Source organism: Astatotilapia calliptera, chromosome 8 (assembly GCF_964374335.1).
Source record: "Astatotilapia calliptera chromosome 8, fAstCal68.1, whole genome shotgun sequence".
In the NCBI taxonomy this organism is placed as follows: domain Eukaryota; kingdom Metazoa; phylum Chordata; class Actinopteri; order Cichliformes; family Cichlidae; genus Astatotilapia; species Astatotilapia calliptera.
Window position 1 is genome coordinate 3,043,070 of NC_137429.1, and position 15,100 is coordinate 3,058,169.

General features: G+C 40.9%; 1 protein-coding gene and 1 long non-coding RNA gene across 3 annotated transcripts; one reads left to right on the forward strand and one right to left on the reverse strand.

Annotated features, from left to right (window-relative positions):
* Nucleotides 1-1,512: 1,512 nt before the first annotated feature.
* Nucleotides 1,513-4,278, reverse strand: LOC145430265 (uncharacterized). The gene is made up of 2 exons (XR_013910727.1): nt 3,408-4,278; nt 1,513-2,154 (listed from the first exon to the last, which is right to left on the reverse strand). It is a non-coding gene; the product is annotated as an uncharacterized LOC145430265 (long non-coding RNA).
* LOC113027989 (uncharacterized) lies at nt 1,513-14,351 on the forward strand. Of its 2 annotated transcripts, XM_080304983.1 has the most exons (3): nt 1,513-2,255; nt 2,373-2,596; nt 12,843-14,351. In XM_080304983.1, the coding sequence occupies exons 2-3, from the start codon at nt 2,494-2,496 to the stop codon at nt 14,240-14,242; spliced, it is 1,503 nt and encodes a 500-aa protein (XP_080161109.1). In that variant the 5' UTR covers nt 1,513-2,255; nt 2,373-2,493; the 3' UTR covers nt 14,243-14,351. The 2 variants fall into 2 exon arrangements, with proteins under 2 accessions (XP_080161109.1, XP_026033668.1); XM_026177883.2 differs by lacking the exon at nt 1,513-2,255 and having other exon boundaries at nt 2,299-2,596.
* Nucleotides 14,352-15,100: the final 749 nt, after the last annotated feature.

Sequence of the window (15,100 nt, forward strand, 5' to 3'; positions counted from 1 at the left end):
AGTGCTTTCAACACCATCAGGCCGACCCTCCTGGGTGATAAGTTAGCAGCGATGCAGGTGGATGCTTCTCTGGTGTCCTGGATTGTTGATTACCTGACAGGAAGACCACAATATGTACGTCTCCCACAGTGTGTGTCTGACAAGGTGATTAGCAACACAGGGGCACCACAGGGGACTGTCCTCTCCCCCTTCCTCTTCACCCTCTACACCACAGACTTCAGCCACTGCACAGAGACCTGCCATCTTCAGAAGTTTTCTGATGACTCTGCGGTGGTTGGATGCATCAGCAGGGATGATGAGACAGAGTACCGGGCTGTGGTCGACTCCTTTGTCACGTGCGAGCAGAATCATCTGCAGCTCAACGTGGCAAAGACCAAGGAACTGATCGTGGACTTCAGGAAGACCAGGAAACACTTGACCCCTGTTTCAATCCAGGGGGTCAGTGTTGACATTGTGGAGGACTATAAATACCTTGGAGTACACATTGACAATAAACTGGACTGGGCTAAAAACACCACAGCACTTTACAGGAAGGGCCAGAGTCGTCTCTATTTTTTGAGGCGACTGAGGTCCTTCAACATCTGCCAGAAAATGCTGAGGATTTTCTATGAGTCTGTTGTGGCCAGTGCGATCCTCTATGCTGTTGCATGCTGGGGGAGCAGGCTGAGGGTCGCAGATGCCAACAGACTTAATAAACTAATCCGTAAGGCCAGCAATGTTGTGGGGATGGAGCTGGACTCCCTCAAGGTGGTGTCGGAGAGGCGGATGCTGTCCAAGATAAAGACAATGTTGGATAACACCTCCCACCCACTCCATGACATGTTGGTCAGTCACAGGAGCACGTTCAGTGAGAGACTGAGATTACCGAAAAGCACCACTGAACGACACAGGAAATCATTCCTGCCTGTGGCCATCTCCCTGTACAACGCATCCACTTAACACACTGCTTGCTGCTACAACTACACATGTTTCTTTTCCAACTATTTATTTATAAGTGACTTATGTATGTATGTATGTATGTATGTATATATTGTACTATTCTTAGTTAGCGTATTGTCTGTCTTGTCTTAATGTTGGTTTAAAATGGAGCACTGTAACAAAAAATAATTTCCCCCAGGGATCAATAAAGTATTCTGATTCTGATTCTGATTTACTGAATTTTTATAATTTTGATCAACTATTTACTGAGTAGAAACTAAATTCAATTTAAAAAAATAAAATAAATACAAATCCAATATAATGAAAGCCTACCCAGATAGAAAAACTGCCTCTAAGATTTCAGGATGTATTGAGGAATAAAGGCTGACCACCTTTATGATTCCAAATATTAATTTCAAGCTCATTCTAATTTTACTAAATCTGTTTTTGCCTTATTTACTGTATCTATGTGTATGTTTGTATACGTTTTAAACAATTACTGCACCTGTTTTCCATTTTCCCCAGCAAGATATAATTACATGGGGTTTGGCTTGAGACTTTTGAACAATACTGTATTTAGGAACGTAATCAGTGTTGTAGCTGCATTTCTTTTTATTTGTGGAAGCTTTCATTTTATTTTACATTGAATATGACTTTGCAGTGACTTAAATATTCAGGAGACTCATGACGACAGCTTTTCGTCACACACATGCAATGAAAACCCCTGAGAAAAAGAGTCTGCGTGCCAATCAAAATGTCCCACGTAAAGAGGGACGCAACCTTTAAACACCTTGAGACATTTTTAACCGGTTCTACATAAATAAAACTAAACATATTTAAAAAAGGAATTTTTAAAATTTAGGAAAAAAAATGTCTCCTATCCTTTATAGAAAGGAAATAACCCTCCAAGGTCAAGAATGGAAAAAAAAACATCATTACATCAATTTTAAAAAATAAATAAAAACACAATATAGTAATTAAATGTATCATTAGTTAGTTAAATGGAGAAACAATAGTAGATATTTTAATTATGTCATGGTTCATGTGTTGCTGTCCATCTTGAAATAATTGAAACTGTCACTGCGGCTGATCAACAGACCATAACCTGGTTAATTGAATCAATTAATTAAACATTTAATCATTATTTGATGTATTTAGTGATTTCATTTTTGCACTCTCGTCGCTCCACAGCGGTGATCTCACCGCCGAGGACAGGAAAGGTGTCCGTGCAGATGCCTGTTCAAAACACAGCAGAGGGCAATAAATGTTGTGAGGAATCATTTGAGTGTCCCGTTTCAATCTGTATCTTCCCCGGTGACGTATTCATGGATGAAATGGTAAATGGTAAATGGCCTGTATTTGTATAGCGCTTTTCTAGTCCCTAAGGACCCCAAAGCGCTTTACACAACCTGTCATCCACCCATTCACACACACATTCACACACTGGTGAACAGAAACGTAAGCGGCGTGATCGTGAAAGGTGATCGGCGGTGATCGATTCTGCCCAGGCCCGGTTTCAGCTCCGCCGAGCCTGCAGTTTATTTTAAAGAAGAGAGCAAAGACACGGACACCATCATGAATGAGGTGGATTATCTCCATCAGCTGAATGCCGACAGTCTGGCTGAGGAGAAGCCCGAGATTAAACGGCAGCAGGATGCTGAAACGAGCCAAAGCGCCGGTGAGAATAAAAACACATTTACTGTTTGATCGGGTTAACTGTTAGCTCGCTGTGGGGTTTGTGAAAAGGTGTTTCACATCGGAAACATCGGTTTTCGTTGATCTGTATACGTGCACAAAAATAAACACATAAATAAAATCTCAGAGCTTTTTATTTCATCCGTGGATCTCAAATGTGAATATTAACGTTTAATAGAATTATTGTGGCGGATTTTTTTAAACGGCGGAACTTAAAGTTGAGGGTAAAGTGTGGCGTCCGGACGATTTGCCAGCGCGCACACAAGAGTTGTCTTTGTAGTTCGGCCGTTTTTAAATGCTCATTTAGCGTTAATAACGTGTTAATTGGGTAAGGTCCTGTATATTGCAGCTAATCATTCATATAGAACATCATTAAAATTGCGTGTACTGGTCAAAGTAAAGCGCTTTCGGCTGAGTTTAAAACAGAAATCTGAACATAAGTTGCTCTGGACCAGAGTATGCAAACATCACGAGATGAGAAATGCTTTATTTGTCCCGTATTTAAGAAATGTTTTTGTTCTCAGCAGTTAAAATAATGATGAAATCTACTATTAATAATAATACCAATAAGCAGAGTTAGCTTTCCCATCGTCTGGTCCTTCCTTCCTCACTCTGCTAAATAGTTTTACATCCCTGGTGGGGATCACATTTTACCCCCCTCCCTGTAGAGATCACCCTGCGTGGTGATCAGAGTGTTCTCTAACTAAAAGAGAAATAAGGGAAATTCAGACCATCAGGAAACTTAGAAATCCGGTGTGCCAGACACTTTCTAGAGCGGCAACATCAGTCCTTACAGGGTGACGTGAGGTTGGTTCTTTCATCCTGTTGGAGTGCAGCTTTGCGTCTGGCAGTCTGAGACATCCTCCTGAAATCACACGTGCAGTTTCTTAATGTTGCATGATGGTCCAGTTGCTGCAATAAGCTGACAGAGAGGAGCAGACACAATCCTGTGTAAGAATAGCATTTAATTGTTAATTGTTAATTTATTTCAAACATGTAAACAATATACAGAAAATAAGAGAGAAAAAAATACTATACAAAAGTCAATACATTTCAATATTGCTACCGTACTGATTCATTTACATGTTGAAAGGAAGTGGGAAGAAGTACACACTTGTTTAATCCCACCCTTTTGCCATAAGTTAACATTTAGTCAGCTTCCTTACTGATATAATCTGTAATAAAAATAGTGAACAGATTTCTGATATAATATATACTAGGGCTGTGCGATATGACTAAAATTCCATATCCCGAGATAAAACATCTATCGTCCCTATAACGAGATAAATCACAAAAAATTTACATTTTCTGTAAATTCTGTGAATCTCGGGCAGCTCGACTTGCGTGAAGTGTTTCCAGCTGGGTGTCGTGTAGCTGGAGTCAAACGTTTTAACCGTGCTGTTTGGAATTTCACTAGATCGGCAATTTTCAGTGTTTCAGACTGCAAAAATAGTGAGTTTGTATGTTCCCTATAACCTCCATTGTGGTTAATTCAAACCGCTTTTTTTTTTTTGAAGAGAGTATTTAAGCATAGAAAAGCTTAGAAAAATGTTGCATAGAGTTGTATAAGCTCTTTGAGTGCTCAGGTAGAGTAGAAAAGTGCTCTATGAGAGGAAGTGATGGTAAAAAAGTCATTTCTTGAAAAAGTTAGCTTGTTCATTCAACTTGTTCATTCCCCAATTCTAAGTTACATTTAACAAAATAAGTGGTTAAGATTAAGATTTTCAGTTCATATTTGTTTTACTAACTATTTAGACCATTTTATTACAAATTGTGAAGGTAAAATATATTTTAGAACCTATTAATAAACAAAGAGTCCAACAAACAACACAAAACAACACTATAATACACAACAATAATAATGTAGTTGCTGTACAAGAAGAGCATTATAGAGAAGTTTTAAATGAACTTTGGATAAAGTGTGTTAGTGTTAGTAACAAACAGAGCGCTCACAGTGAAAGATTGAACTGGTCATTGTGTGGAATCTAAAACTGACCTCACAGCTCCCGCAACAAAATAAGAAACACTTTTAATCCATTATTGTAAAAGTGGAAAGTAGCAGATGAGCCTGTCGCTCGTCCACACTGCTCCACCTCGGTCTGCAGGTCCTCACCGCTTGTTTCATATTAAATGCTGGTGCTATGGCACGGCTGGCCAACGTGGCACTAAGTGGAAGAGGGATTTTAGTCTTCCATATATTGTTACATTTGACTGGATCACCTTTGTTTGAAGAGGAAAACATGAGACAGAGAATACAGTGGGGCAAAAAAGTATTTAGTCAGCCACCGATTGTGCAAGTTCCCCCACCTAAAATGATGACAGAGGTCAGTAATTTGCACCAGAGGTACACTTCAACTGTGAGAGACAGAATGTGAAAAAAAAAATCCATGAATCCACATGGTAGGATTTGTAAAGAATTTATTCGTAAATCAGGGTGGAAAATAAGTATTTGGTCAATAACAAAAATACAACTCAATACTTTGTAACATAACCTTTGTTGGCAATAACAGAGGTCAAACGTTTACTATAGGTCTTTACCAGGTTTGCACACACAGTAGCTGGTATTTTGGCCCATTCCTCCATGCAGATCTTCTCGAGAGCAGTGATGTTTTGGGGCTGTCGCCGAGCAACACGGACTTTCAACTCCCGCCACAGATTTTCTATGGGGTTGAGGTCTGGAGACTGGCTAGGCCACTCCAGGACTTTCAAATGCTTCTTACGGAGCCACTCCTTTGTTGCCCGGGCGGTGTGTTTTGGATCATTGTCATGTTGGAAGACCCAGCCTCGTTTCATCTTCAAAGTTCTCACTGATGGAAGGAGGTTTTGGCTCAAAATCTCACGATACATGGCCCCATTCATTCTGTCCTTAACACGGATCAGTCGTCCTGTCCCTTTGGCAGAAAAACAGCCCCATAGCATGATGTTTCCACCCCCATGCTTCACAGTAGGTATGGTGTTCTTGGGATGCAACTCAGTATTCTTCTTCCTCCAAACACGACGAGTTGAGTTTATACCAAAAAGTTCTACTTTGGTTTCATCTGACCACATGACATTCTCCCAATCCTCTGCTGTATCATCCATGTGCTCTCTGGCAAACTTCAGACGGGCCTGGACATGCACTGGCTTCAGCAGCGGAACACGTCTGGCACTGCGGGATTTGATTCCCTGCCGTTGTAGTGTGTTACTGATGGTGACCTTTGTTACTTTGGTCCCAGCTCTCTGCAGGTCATTCACCAGGTCCCCCCGTGTGGTTCTGGGATCTTTGCTCACCGTTCTCATGATCATTTTGACCCCACGGGATGAGATCTTGCGTGGAGCCCCAGATCGAGGGAGATTATCAGTGGTCTTGTATGTCTTCCATTTTCTGATGATTGCTCCCACAGTTGATTTTTTCACACCAAGCTGCTTGCCTATTGTAGATTCACTCTTCCCAGTCTGGTGCAGGTCTACAATACTTTTCCTGGTGTCCTTCGAAAGCTCTTTGGTCTTGGCCATGGCGGAGTTTGGAGTCTGACTGTTTGAGGCTGTGGACAGGTGTCTTTTATACAGATGATGAGTTCAAACAGGTGTCATTCATACAGGTAACGAGTGGGGGACAGAAAAGCGTCTTACAGAAGACGTTACAGGTCTGTGAGAGCCAGAGATTTTCCTTGTTTGAGGTGACCAAATACTTATTTTCCACCCTGATTTTCAAATAAATTCTTTACAAATCCTACCATGTGGATTCATGGATTTTTTTTTCACATTCTGTCTCTCACAGTTGAAGTGTACCTCTGGTGCAAATTACTGACCTCTGTCATCATTTTAGGTGGGGGAACTTGCACAATCGGTGGCTGACTAAATACTTTTTTGCCCCACTGTATTAAGCTGTTAATTTCTTTAAAAATACACTTCAGTATTTTTGTAAAAGCTCTGCTTATGTTTCACAATTATGCTACAAACCTTACACTAACAGTGATAATAATCACTAATTATAATTATAATCACTAATAATAAATGATCCGTCAGGCTTCAGAGTGTGAAGGATTCCTATGGTCACAACTCGCACCTTGAGAATAATCATGCATACTTTCATAATGCAATTTGTATCTGGCAAATGCCTTTTAGTCAGACACATGTATTGTATTATAAAGGGTGATATAATGTGGTATGAAAGATTTCCTATATCAGTCCTGCTTGGAGCTGAACCAGCCTGTTAAAGAAGATGCTCCATTACATGTCCTTTCAGTGGTGCAGAGGGTCGTCAGGACTATCCATGATGGATAACCATTTGTCCGTGACGTCCCCTCCACCACAGTCTCAAGTGTCCACAGACTCAGCCTTCACAATCAGCTTATCGTCATAGCTGACGAATCTGCCTCTTATTCTACTTTCATAAACTCTAGAAACCACATGTAGCCTCGCAGTGTGAGTGAAGCACTCTGCTGGGATCATATAACGCTTTGATATACTTAAAACATGATTGGATCTTATTATTCAGGAATTTGGCATTTAAAAGGCTAGTCAGTGCAGAGAAGCTAATCCTTTCTTTAAAGGATGAAGATGAAAAGTGCAGGAGGGGGACAGATGGAGGATCGCTAATCAGGAAGTGCAGAGGCTTAGTAAGGAGGAAGTAAGAGCAGCTGTGAAGAGTATTGGTCCTGATGACAAGGGCTGCCACGATTAGTCAAATAGTCCATGTGCTGACCACTCAGTGCATTTTATCAACAACTTTAATATTTTTTGGGAACGCAGGCATCTGTTTAAAGCAAATGGATTTAATTTTAACAAGTCAGGGGTGAAACTGTTCACCTCCAACTTGTTTTATTCCATACGTCATCCATCTGTGCTTGGAGCCAAGGCTGAGATAAACAAGGAGTTATCTCATAAAGAGGAACAAACAGTACTCCAAGAACAGACAAAGCCCAGCAGAAACCTTGAGGAGGAGCTCCATCTGCCCCCACCCGGGAAGAGCCTCAGAAAGGAGAGACATCTGAGGCAAGAAGAGGCATAAAGAGGGGTCCCTATTTGCCTCCAACTCTCTCAACAACACCAACGACCAGGACCAGGATCTTCCCCAGTCCCCCAAACCCCTGACAGGCCATCACCCCCATCACCCTCCTCTCCCTCCCTTTCTCCCTCCTCCCCACACCTGAAATTCACTGAAGAGATGATGGAGCGGGTCAATGCTGGGCTCAGATCTACCCCCCGGCCCAATCCCTCTTTGTCCCCCATAAACCCCCCACCAAAGCAGCCAAAGGTTCGCCACCGAGCCCCACCCTCAACAGAGCAATCGAAGTCACATTGCCCAGCCTCGCCCCCCTTAGTTCCTCTTCATGCTTTGTCTCCGCAGTCTGATGTGTGATGTGTGAAGGGTCCGGGCTGTGAGGATTATGGCAGTGGTGACTTTTCCCAGGAGAAGCTGGGACCCTGTTTACTAGAAGGTTTTAAAATCTCTGTACTTTTAGGTGACAGAAGGAGACATGTGGCCTGGTCAAAACACAGAGAGCTGCACTCTAAAAGATCTTTAAACATAGTAAACATACCTTGTGTGCCACAGACTGCTCCCAAACACGAGGGGACAAGTAATGCCTCTAAAACACTTAAGTTGGCTTTATTAAACATTAGATCTCTAGCTGGGAAAACATTTTTAATTAATGATTTAATCACTGAGCACAGCCTTGATTTTATGTTTTTAACTGAAACTTGGTTGGACCAAAGTAACAGTGGAGCTGTTCTCATCGAGACGACCCCTCCTAACTACAGTTTTATCAGTGAGGCCAGGGTGAGCAGGAGAGGAGGAGGGGTTGCTGTCTTATTTAATGAATCATTTCAATGTAAGCAGCTATCTCCTGGAAGTTTTCAGTCTTTTGAATATGTGGCTTTACAGCTGAAGGCCCCATCCAAAGTTGTGTTTCTTAATGTTTACAGGCCTCCCAAATACTGCACAGACTTTTTTAATGACCTCAGTGAACTGCTGTCTGTGATCTGTGTTGATTTCGACTGTGTAATTATTGTTGGGGATTTTAACATCCATGTGGACAACCCTCAGGACAAAGGGACTAAAGACCTGAGTAACACTCTGGGCAACTTTGGGCTGACTCAGCATGTAACAGAGGCCACACATAATAGAGGACACACTCTCGACCTACTGATCTCCAAGAGCCTGAGCATTTCAAACATTACTGTGTCTGATGTGGGCCTGTCTGATCATTACTGTGTTTTCTTTGAAAGTAAAATCTCAGCCCACACAAATATATCAACAGCAGTGATCACAAAACGGTGTATAACTGAAAACAGTAGTGAGATCTTTAACCAGGTCTTCCCATTAACACCTGACCTGCCCAAAGGTTCAGTCAATGAGCTCGTCAATAGCTTCAATGCTAACATGTTAAATGTAATGGACACTATTGCTCCCATTAAGGTGAAGGTTATCTCTGGAAGGAAAAAGTCTCCATGGAGAAACTCCACACTGGTGAAAAATGAAAAAAGAGAGTGTAGGAAAGCTGAGCGCAGATGGAGAAAAACAAACCTCCAGGTTCATTATGACATCTATAGGGAGAAACTTCACAATTATAATTTACAACTGAGGAGTGCAAGAAGGTCCTACTTCTCTGACATCATCACTAAAAACAGCCATAATGCTCGGGTCTTATTTTCTACAGTTGACAGGCTAACAAACCCTCCTGTGCCAGTGGCAGCTGAACTTCATTCGACCATGGCCTGCAATGACTTTGCCAAATTCTTCACAGACAAAATCCAAAAGATTAGACAAGCAGTTAGTACATCAACAGCAGATCCAGGATATGTACTGTGTCCACCGAAAAACTGTTTAAACACCATCAAACAGTTTCACCCGATTAACAGCAAAGACCTGGAGGACATCTTAGGTCAACTGAACTCCTCCTCTTGCTGTTTAGATGTCCTGCCAACAAGTTTTTTCAAAAAGGTCTCAAAGACTTTAGAGTCAGACCTGTTACAGATCGTCAACTTTTCCTTAATGTCAGGCGTGTTTCCAGAACCACTAAAAACTGCTGTAATCAAACCTATACTGAAAAAGGACAATCTTGACAAGACACAAATGAACAACTACAGGCCGATCTCAAATCTCCCGTTTTTAAGTAAGATCATTGAAAAAGCAGTTTCTCAACAGCTCAATTACTTCTTAAAACAGAATAATTGCTACGATGCCTTCCAGTCAGGTTTTAGACAGAACCACAGCACTGAAACCGCTCTGACCAAAGTGTTTAATGACATATGTCTGAACACAGACAGTGGAAAAATGTCAGTCCTAGTTTTACTGGATCTCAGTGCAGCATTTGATACAGTTGACCACAACATATTACTCAAACGACTGGAGAACTGGGCAGGTCTTTCAGGAACTGTACTAAACTGGTTCAAAACATACTTAGAAAACAGGAAATACTTTGTATCAGTAGGTAACTTCACATCTGAGCAGACAAGTATCACATGTGGAGTTCCCCAAGGTTCCATCTTGGGACCCCCTCTGTTTAACATTTACATGCTCCCACTGGCACAGATTATAAAGAACAACAAAATAAACTATCACAGCTATGCAGATGACACACAAATATATATCACAATGTCACCAGGAGACCGAGGCCCTGTACAGGCTCTTGGTAAATGCATTGAGGAAATTAATGACTGGTTGTGCCACAATTTTCTCCAACTAAACAAAAACAAAACTGAAGTAATAGTCTTTGGCGCCAAAGAAAAACGATTACAGGTCACCAGAGAACTTCAATCTATACATCTAAAAACCACAAACCAGGCGAGAAATTTGGGTGTAGTGATGGATGCAGACCTAAACTTAGAAAAACACATTAAGACAATAACAAAATCAGCTTACTATCACCTCAAGAATATTTCAAGGATAAAAGATCTGATGTCTCAACAGGACCTGGAAAAACTAGTCCATGCATTCATCTTTAGTAGGCTTGATTACTGTAACAGCATCTTTACAGGTCTACCTAAAAAATCAGTCAGACAACTACAGCTCATTCAGAACTCTGCTGCTCGAGTCCTCACTAAGACCAAAAAAGTGGACCACATCAGTCCAGCTCTGAGGTCTTTACACTGGCTGCCTGTCCGTCAGAGGATAGACTTTAAAGTTCTGATGCTGGCCTATAAAGCTCTGAATGGTTTAGGACCAAAATACATCAGTGACCTCCTGACCCAGTATGAACCTTCCAGATCCCTCAGGTCATCTGGATCCGGTCTTTTATCAGTTCCCAGAGTCAGAACCAGACACGGAGAAGCTGCATTCAGCTTTTATGCTCCTTATATCTGGAACAAACTCCCAGAAAGCCTCAGATCAGCTGAAACACTCAGTTTATTTAAATCCAGGTTGAAGACTCACCTGTTCTCAGCTGCATTTGAATAAAGCACCAAATCCACACTTTTAAGCTTAAATTTCAAAACTTACATTTAACTACTGATTTTATCTGTTTTGATTTTATCTGTTTTGATTTTATATACTGTTTTGTTTGTTTGTTAAGCTTAAATTTCAAAACTTACATTAACTACTGATTTTATCTACTGTTCTGATTTTATCTGTTTTGATTTTATATACTGTTTTGTTTGTTTGTTTGTTTGTTTGTTTGTTTGTTTGTTTGTTTGTTTGTTTGTTTGTTTGTTTGTTTGTTTGTTTGTTTGTTAAGTGGGTTTAGAGCTCTGGGTAGCTCCCCAGCTGGGTCTAGACTGGGTCTAGAGAGTATTTTAAATTCAGGGAATTTAAAATAGAAAGTAGCTCGTCCACAGAAGGACTGGTAGCTCCCCTTACGATAAGGGTTCAGATCGCGCGAACAGGTGTGAAATGTGTGTGTTTAGTTAGTTTGTTTGTTTGTTTTAATCAATTTTAAATCATGCTTTTTATTTGTTTTTGTTTCTAATGTCTCTGTAAAGCACTTTGAATCACCTTGTTGTTGAATTGTGCTATACAAATAAATTTGCCTTGCCTTGCCTTGCCTTGCCTAGTCACGATTATGTCGACTATCAAAATCGTCAACAACTAATTTAATAGTCGTTGCGTCGTGCCTTTTTTCAGTGTTTAATTTGTTTCTGAGTAAATCTGTTTGGCTGAGATTAAAGTTATAGTTTTCACACAGGTGAATAAACGCAAACAGAAAACTGATTAAACAGAAATGTGAGATGTTCGAGAATTTACTCTAGTGTCCTGTTATATTTAGAGCAAGGAGCAGACGGCTGAGTTTATTAAAGTCCACTGAGACAATCTGCAAATTTCATTAAAAGTTTAATCTTGTCTAATCATCTTGTCTTTATTTTTAGTTAGCACATACCTTAAACACTTCAAGCTGTAAGCTAATGAGAGCTATATAAGAGCAGATGCATGCTGGTGCAATAAGCTGTACGCTTTATGTCCAATGGATCTGATTAGTCGACTAATCGCAAAAATAATCGGTTAGTCGACTATCAAAATAATCGTTTGTGGCAGCCCTACTGATGACACACCCGTGGAGGTATGGAGGTGTTTAAGAGGGAAGGCAGACTTTTTAACACAGTCCTGGAGAGTGAGGGGATGTCTGAGGAATGGAGAAGTGTATTGGAACTGATCTTCAAGAACAAGGGTGACATGCAGAGCTGTAGAAACTACACAGGGATAAAGCTGATGGGCCACACCATGAGGATATTTGAAGATGTTTGCAGATGACATTGTGATCTGTAGTAAGGAGCAGGTGGAGGAGACCCTGGGGAGGTGGAGGTATGCTCTGGAGAGAAGAGGAATAAAATCAGTAGAAGAAGACAGAATACATGTGTTTGAATGGGAACAAGGCAGGTGTAACAGTGGGATGGAGAGATGGAGACAGATGATCTGCTGTGGCAACCCCTAAAGGAAAAGAAGAAAAATGTGAAGAAGATTGGCCCTTTCCGGTCCCTGTTGGTACTCCCATTGTGTCATTTTGCATCAGCTGAAGGTTTAATAACAAATTACTACAATTCAGCCCGGCATGATTTTTTTAGCATCACACTGAGTCAGGATATTTCTAAATTTGACAACGTCACACAGCTTTTAAAAACCAATCCTACAGATTTGTTAAAAACGTGACTAAAAGGACCTACTGTAAAAAAATAACGGTAATGCCATCGAAAGGGAGTAAATAATTAGACACCAATGAATGAATATATATCTGTATATCAGGGTTTTTAATGGGTGTGCTATGCTGCTGTAGAATTTTAATGTCAGTCTTTTCTGTCCATGTGTGTTTCAGTGTTACCTGAAGATGTCCGGCAGCTGCTGGTGATTAAAGAAGTTCCTCAAGATTGGAGCCCCAGGCGGGACCTGCAAGCCGCCGAGTTCCTCCACATAAAGCAGGAGCAGGAGGAACCCTGGAGCAGTGAGGAGGGACAGCAGATCAATAGGTTGGAGGAGGCAGATCTCAGCAGGTTACCGTTCACTATTGTTACTGTGAAGACTGAAGATGATGACGATGAAGAGAAGCCTCAGTGCTCATATCGTCATCAAAGCCAAACAGAAGAATCCACACAGACAGAGCCGCCTATCGGCTGCTTAGCTAAACAGATCAAGACGGAAATTGAGGAAGATGCATATGGACGACTGGAATCAGTCTGGAGCCCAGATCTAAATTGTCATTTATTAGTAAATAATAAGAAAAAGACTTTAGACTCTTCCGAGACTGAAGTCAGTTATGAAGATGAGGAGGAGGAGGAGGATGTTTGGCAGGAACCTCTGTCAGATTCTGGACCTGAAACTGAAGTGGGTGGTATAGCGTGGAAGGAGAGTGTTGCAACTGAGCCTCAGTTTGTCAGTGATGTTTGCGTTAAAACATTTACACAACCGGAATCTCAGAAGCGACAACGCCGAGGAGAGAAATCACTGGCTTGTGCTGTTTGCGGTAAAACCTTCAGCTGCAATACACATCTTAAGAGACACATGACCGTCCACACGGGAGAGAAACCCTTTAGCTGTGAAGCTTGTGGAAAAAGATTTGGACTTGAGTTTACTCTTAAAACGCACATGAGAGTCCACACAGGAGAGAAGCCATTTGGTTGTGAAGACTGTGGAAAAACATTTAGTCGTAACACTCATCTTAAGAATCACATGCGAGTACACACACAGGAGAAACCATTTAGTTGTGATTCTTGTGGAAAGACATTTAAATTTAAGTATAGTTTTAAAGTACACATGAGGGTCCACACAGGCGAGAGACCTTTTGGCTGTAGTGTTTGTGGTAAAGGGTTTACAGAACATGAAGGTCTGAAAAGACACATGAGAATCCACACAGGGGAGAAACCATTTGGTTGTGATATATGTGGGAAAAGATTTGGACACCAGAATGCTCTTAAAAGACACACCAGCGTCCACACAGGTGAGAAACCGTTTGGATGCGATATATGTGGAAAACGATTTAACCGCAGCACACGATTTAAGGAGCACTTAAGAGGCCACACGGGAGAGAAACTGTTCGGCTGTGACGAGTGTGGGAAAACATTTAGTTCCAATACACGACTTAAGAGACACATGAGCATCCACAGGAGAGACAAACAGTTTTTGTGTGGCATTTGTGGTGAAAAATGTTCAACATCTGAACAGCTGAAGCAGCATGAAAGTTCGCACATGTTACTGCAGATAGATACTGTAACACTATAGGTTGTGTTGTGAAGTGTATTTGTATTATTAACAAGCTTTACTTTTCCGCCCTCATGTTTGTCTTCATTGTACTTAAAAAATAAACCAAAAAATATCCATGAATACAAAATTTGTGGTTTTGTCCTTGCCTATATAAATAATATATATATGTTTCCATACAAATATATAAAATATATGGGAACATATATGTAGAAAACTGAAGCTATCTCAAGTATGAAATAATCTTTTTTTAAAACTGGGCAATAAATCTTTGTAACTATATTAAGTTACCCTTTTTACTGTTTTAACACGTTTTTGCTTTTATAGTAAAGTCATTCATCATTAGATGAATTATGATTTTTAATATCAATGAAACTTTAAACAGCTTCAAAATTATAAGAAATTATATAAAAAAAGAAACCTGTTGAACGTTAGAAGTTACGCACTTTTTTGCCTCCCATAAGAAGTGTTTTGTAATTTAAAAACTGTTTCTAAACACAACTTAATCAGTGAGACTGTAAAAATAATCTGAGCGCGTTTTAAGCTATGAGCACACGTGTTGCCAAATCCAACGCTCTCACTGGTCGGATCTATTTATTCACATGCAAAAAAATGAGCCTAATTCCAAAAAAATAAAATGGTGCAAATTTGTCCAGTGAAATTACACGATTGTTGTGAGCAGGAGCATTACAAATCGGTGAGCCTCAAAAAACGTTTAAACCACAGCCAACAGGCTCGCAGTGGTTGGCCCCTCTTGCCCCAGTGTAGAGCCAGCCCCACCTACCATACACCCAGGGGCGGTCCTAACCTGTTTGGTGCCCTGGGCGACCAGTCCCTCTGTCCCACTGTTTACTATCATAGCCAAGTGGCTAACAAAGG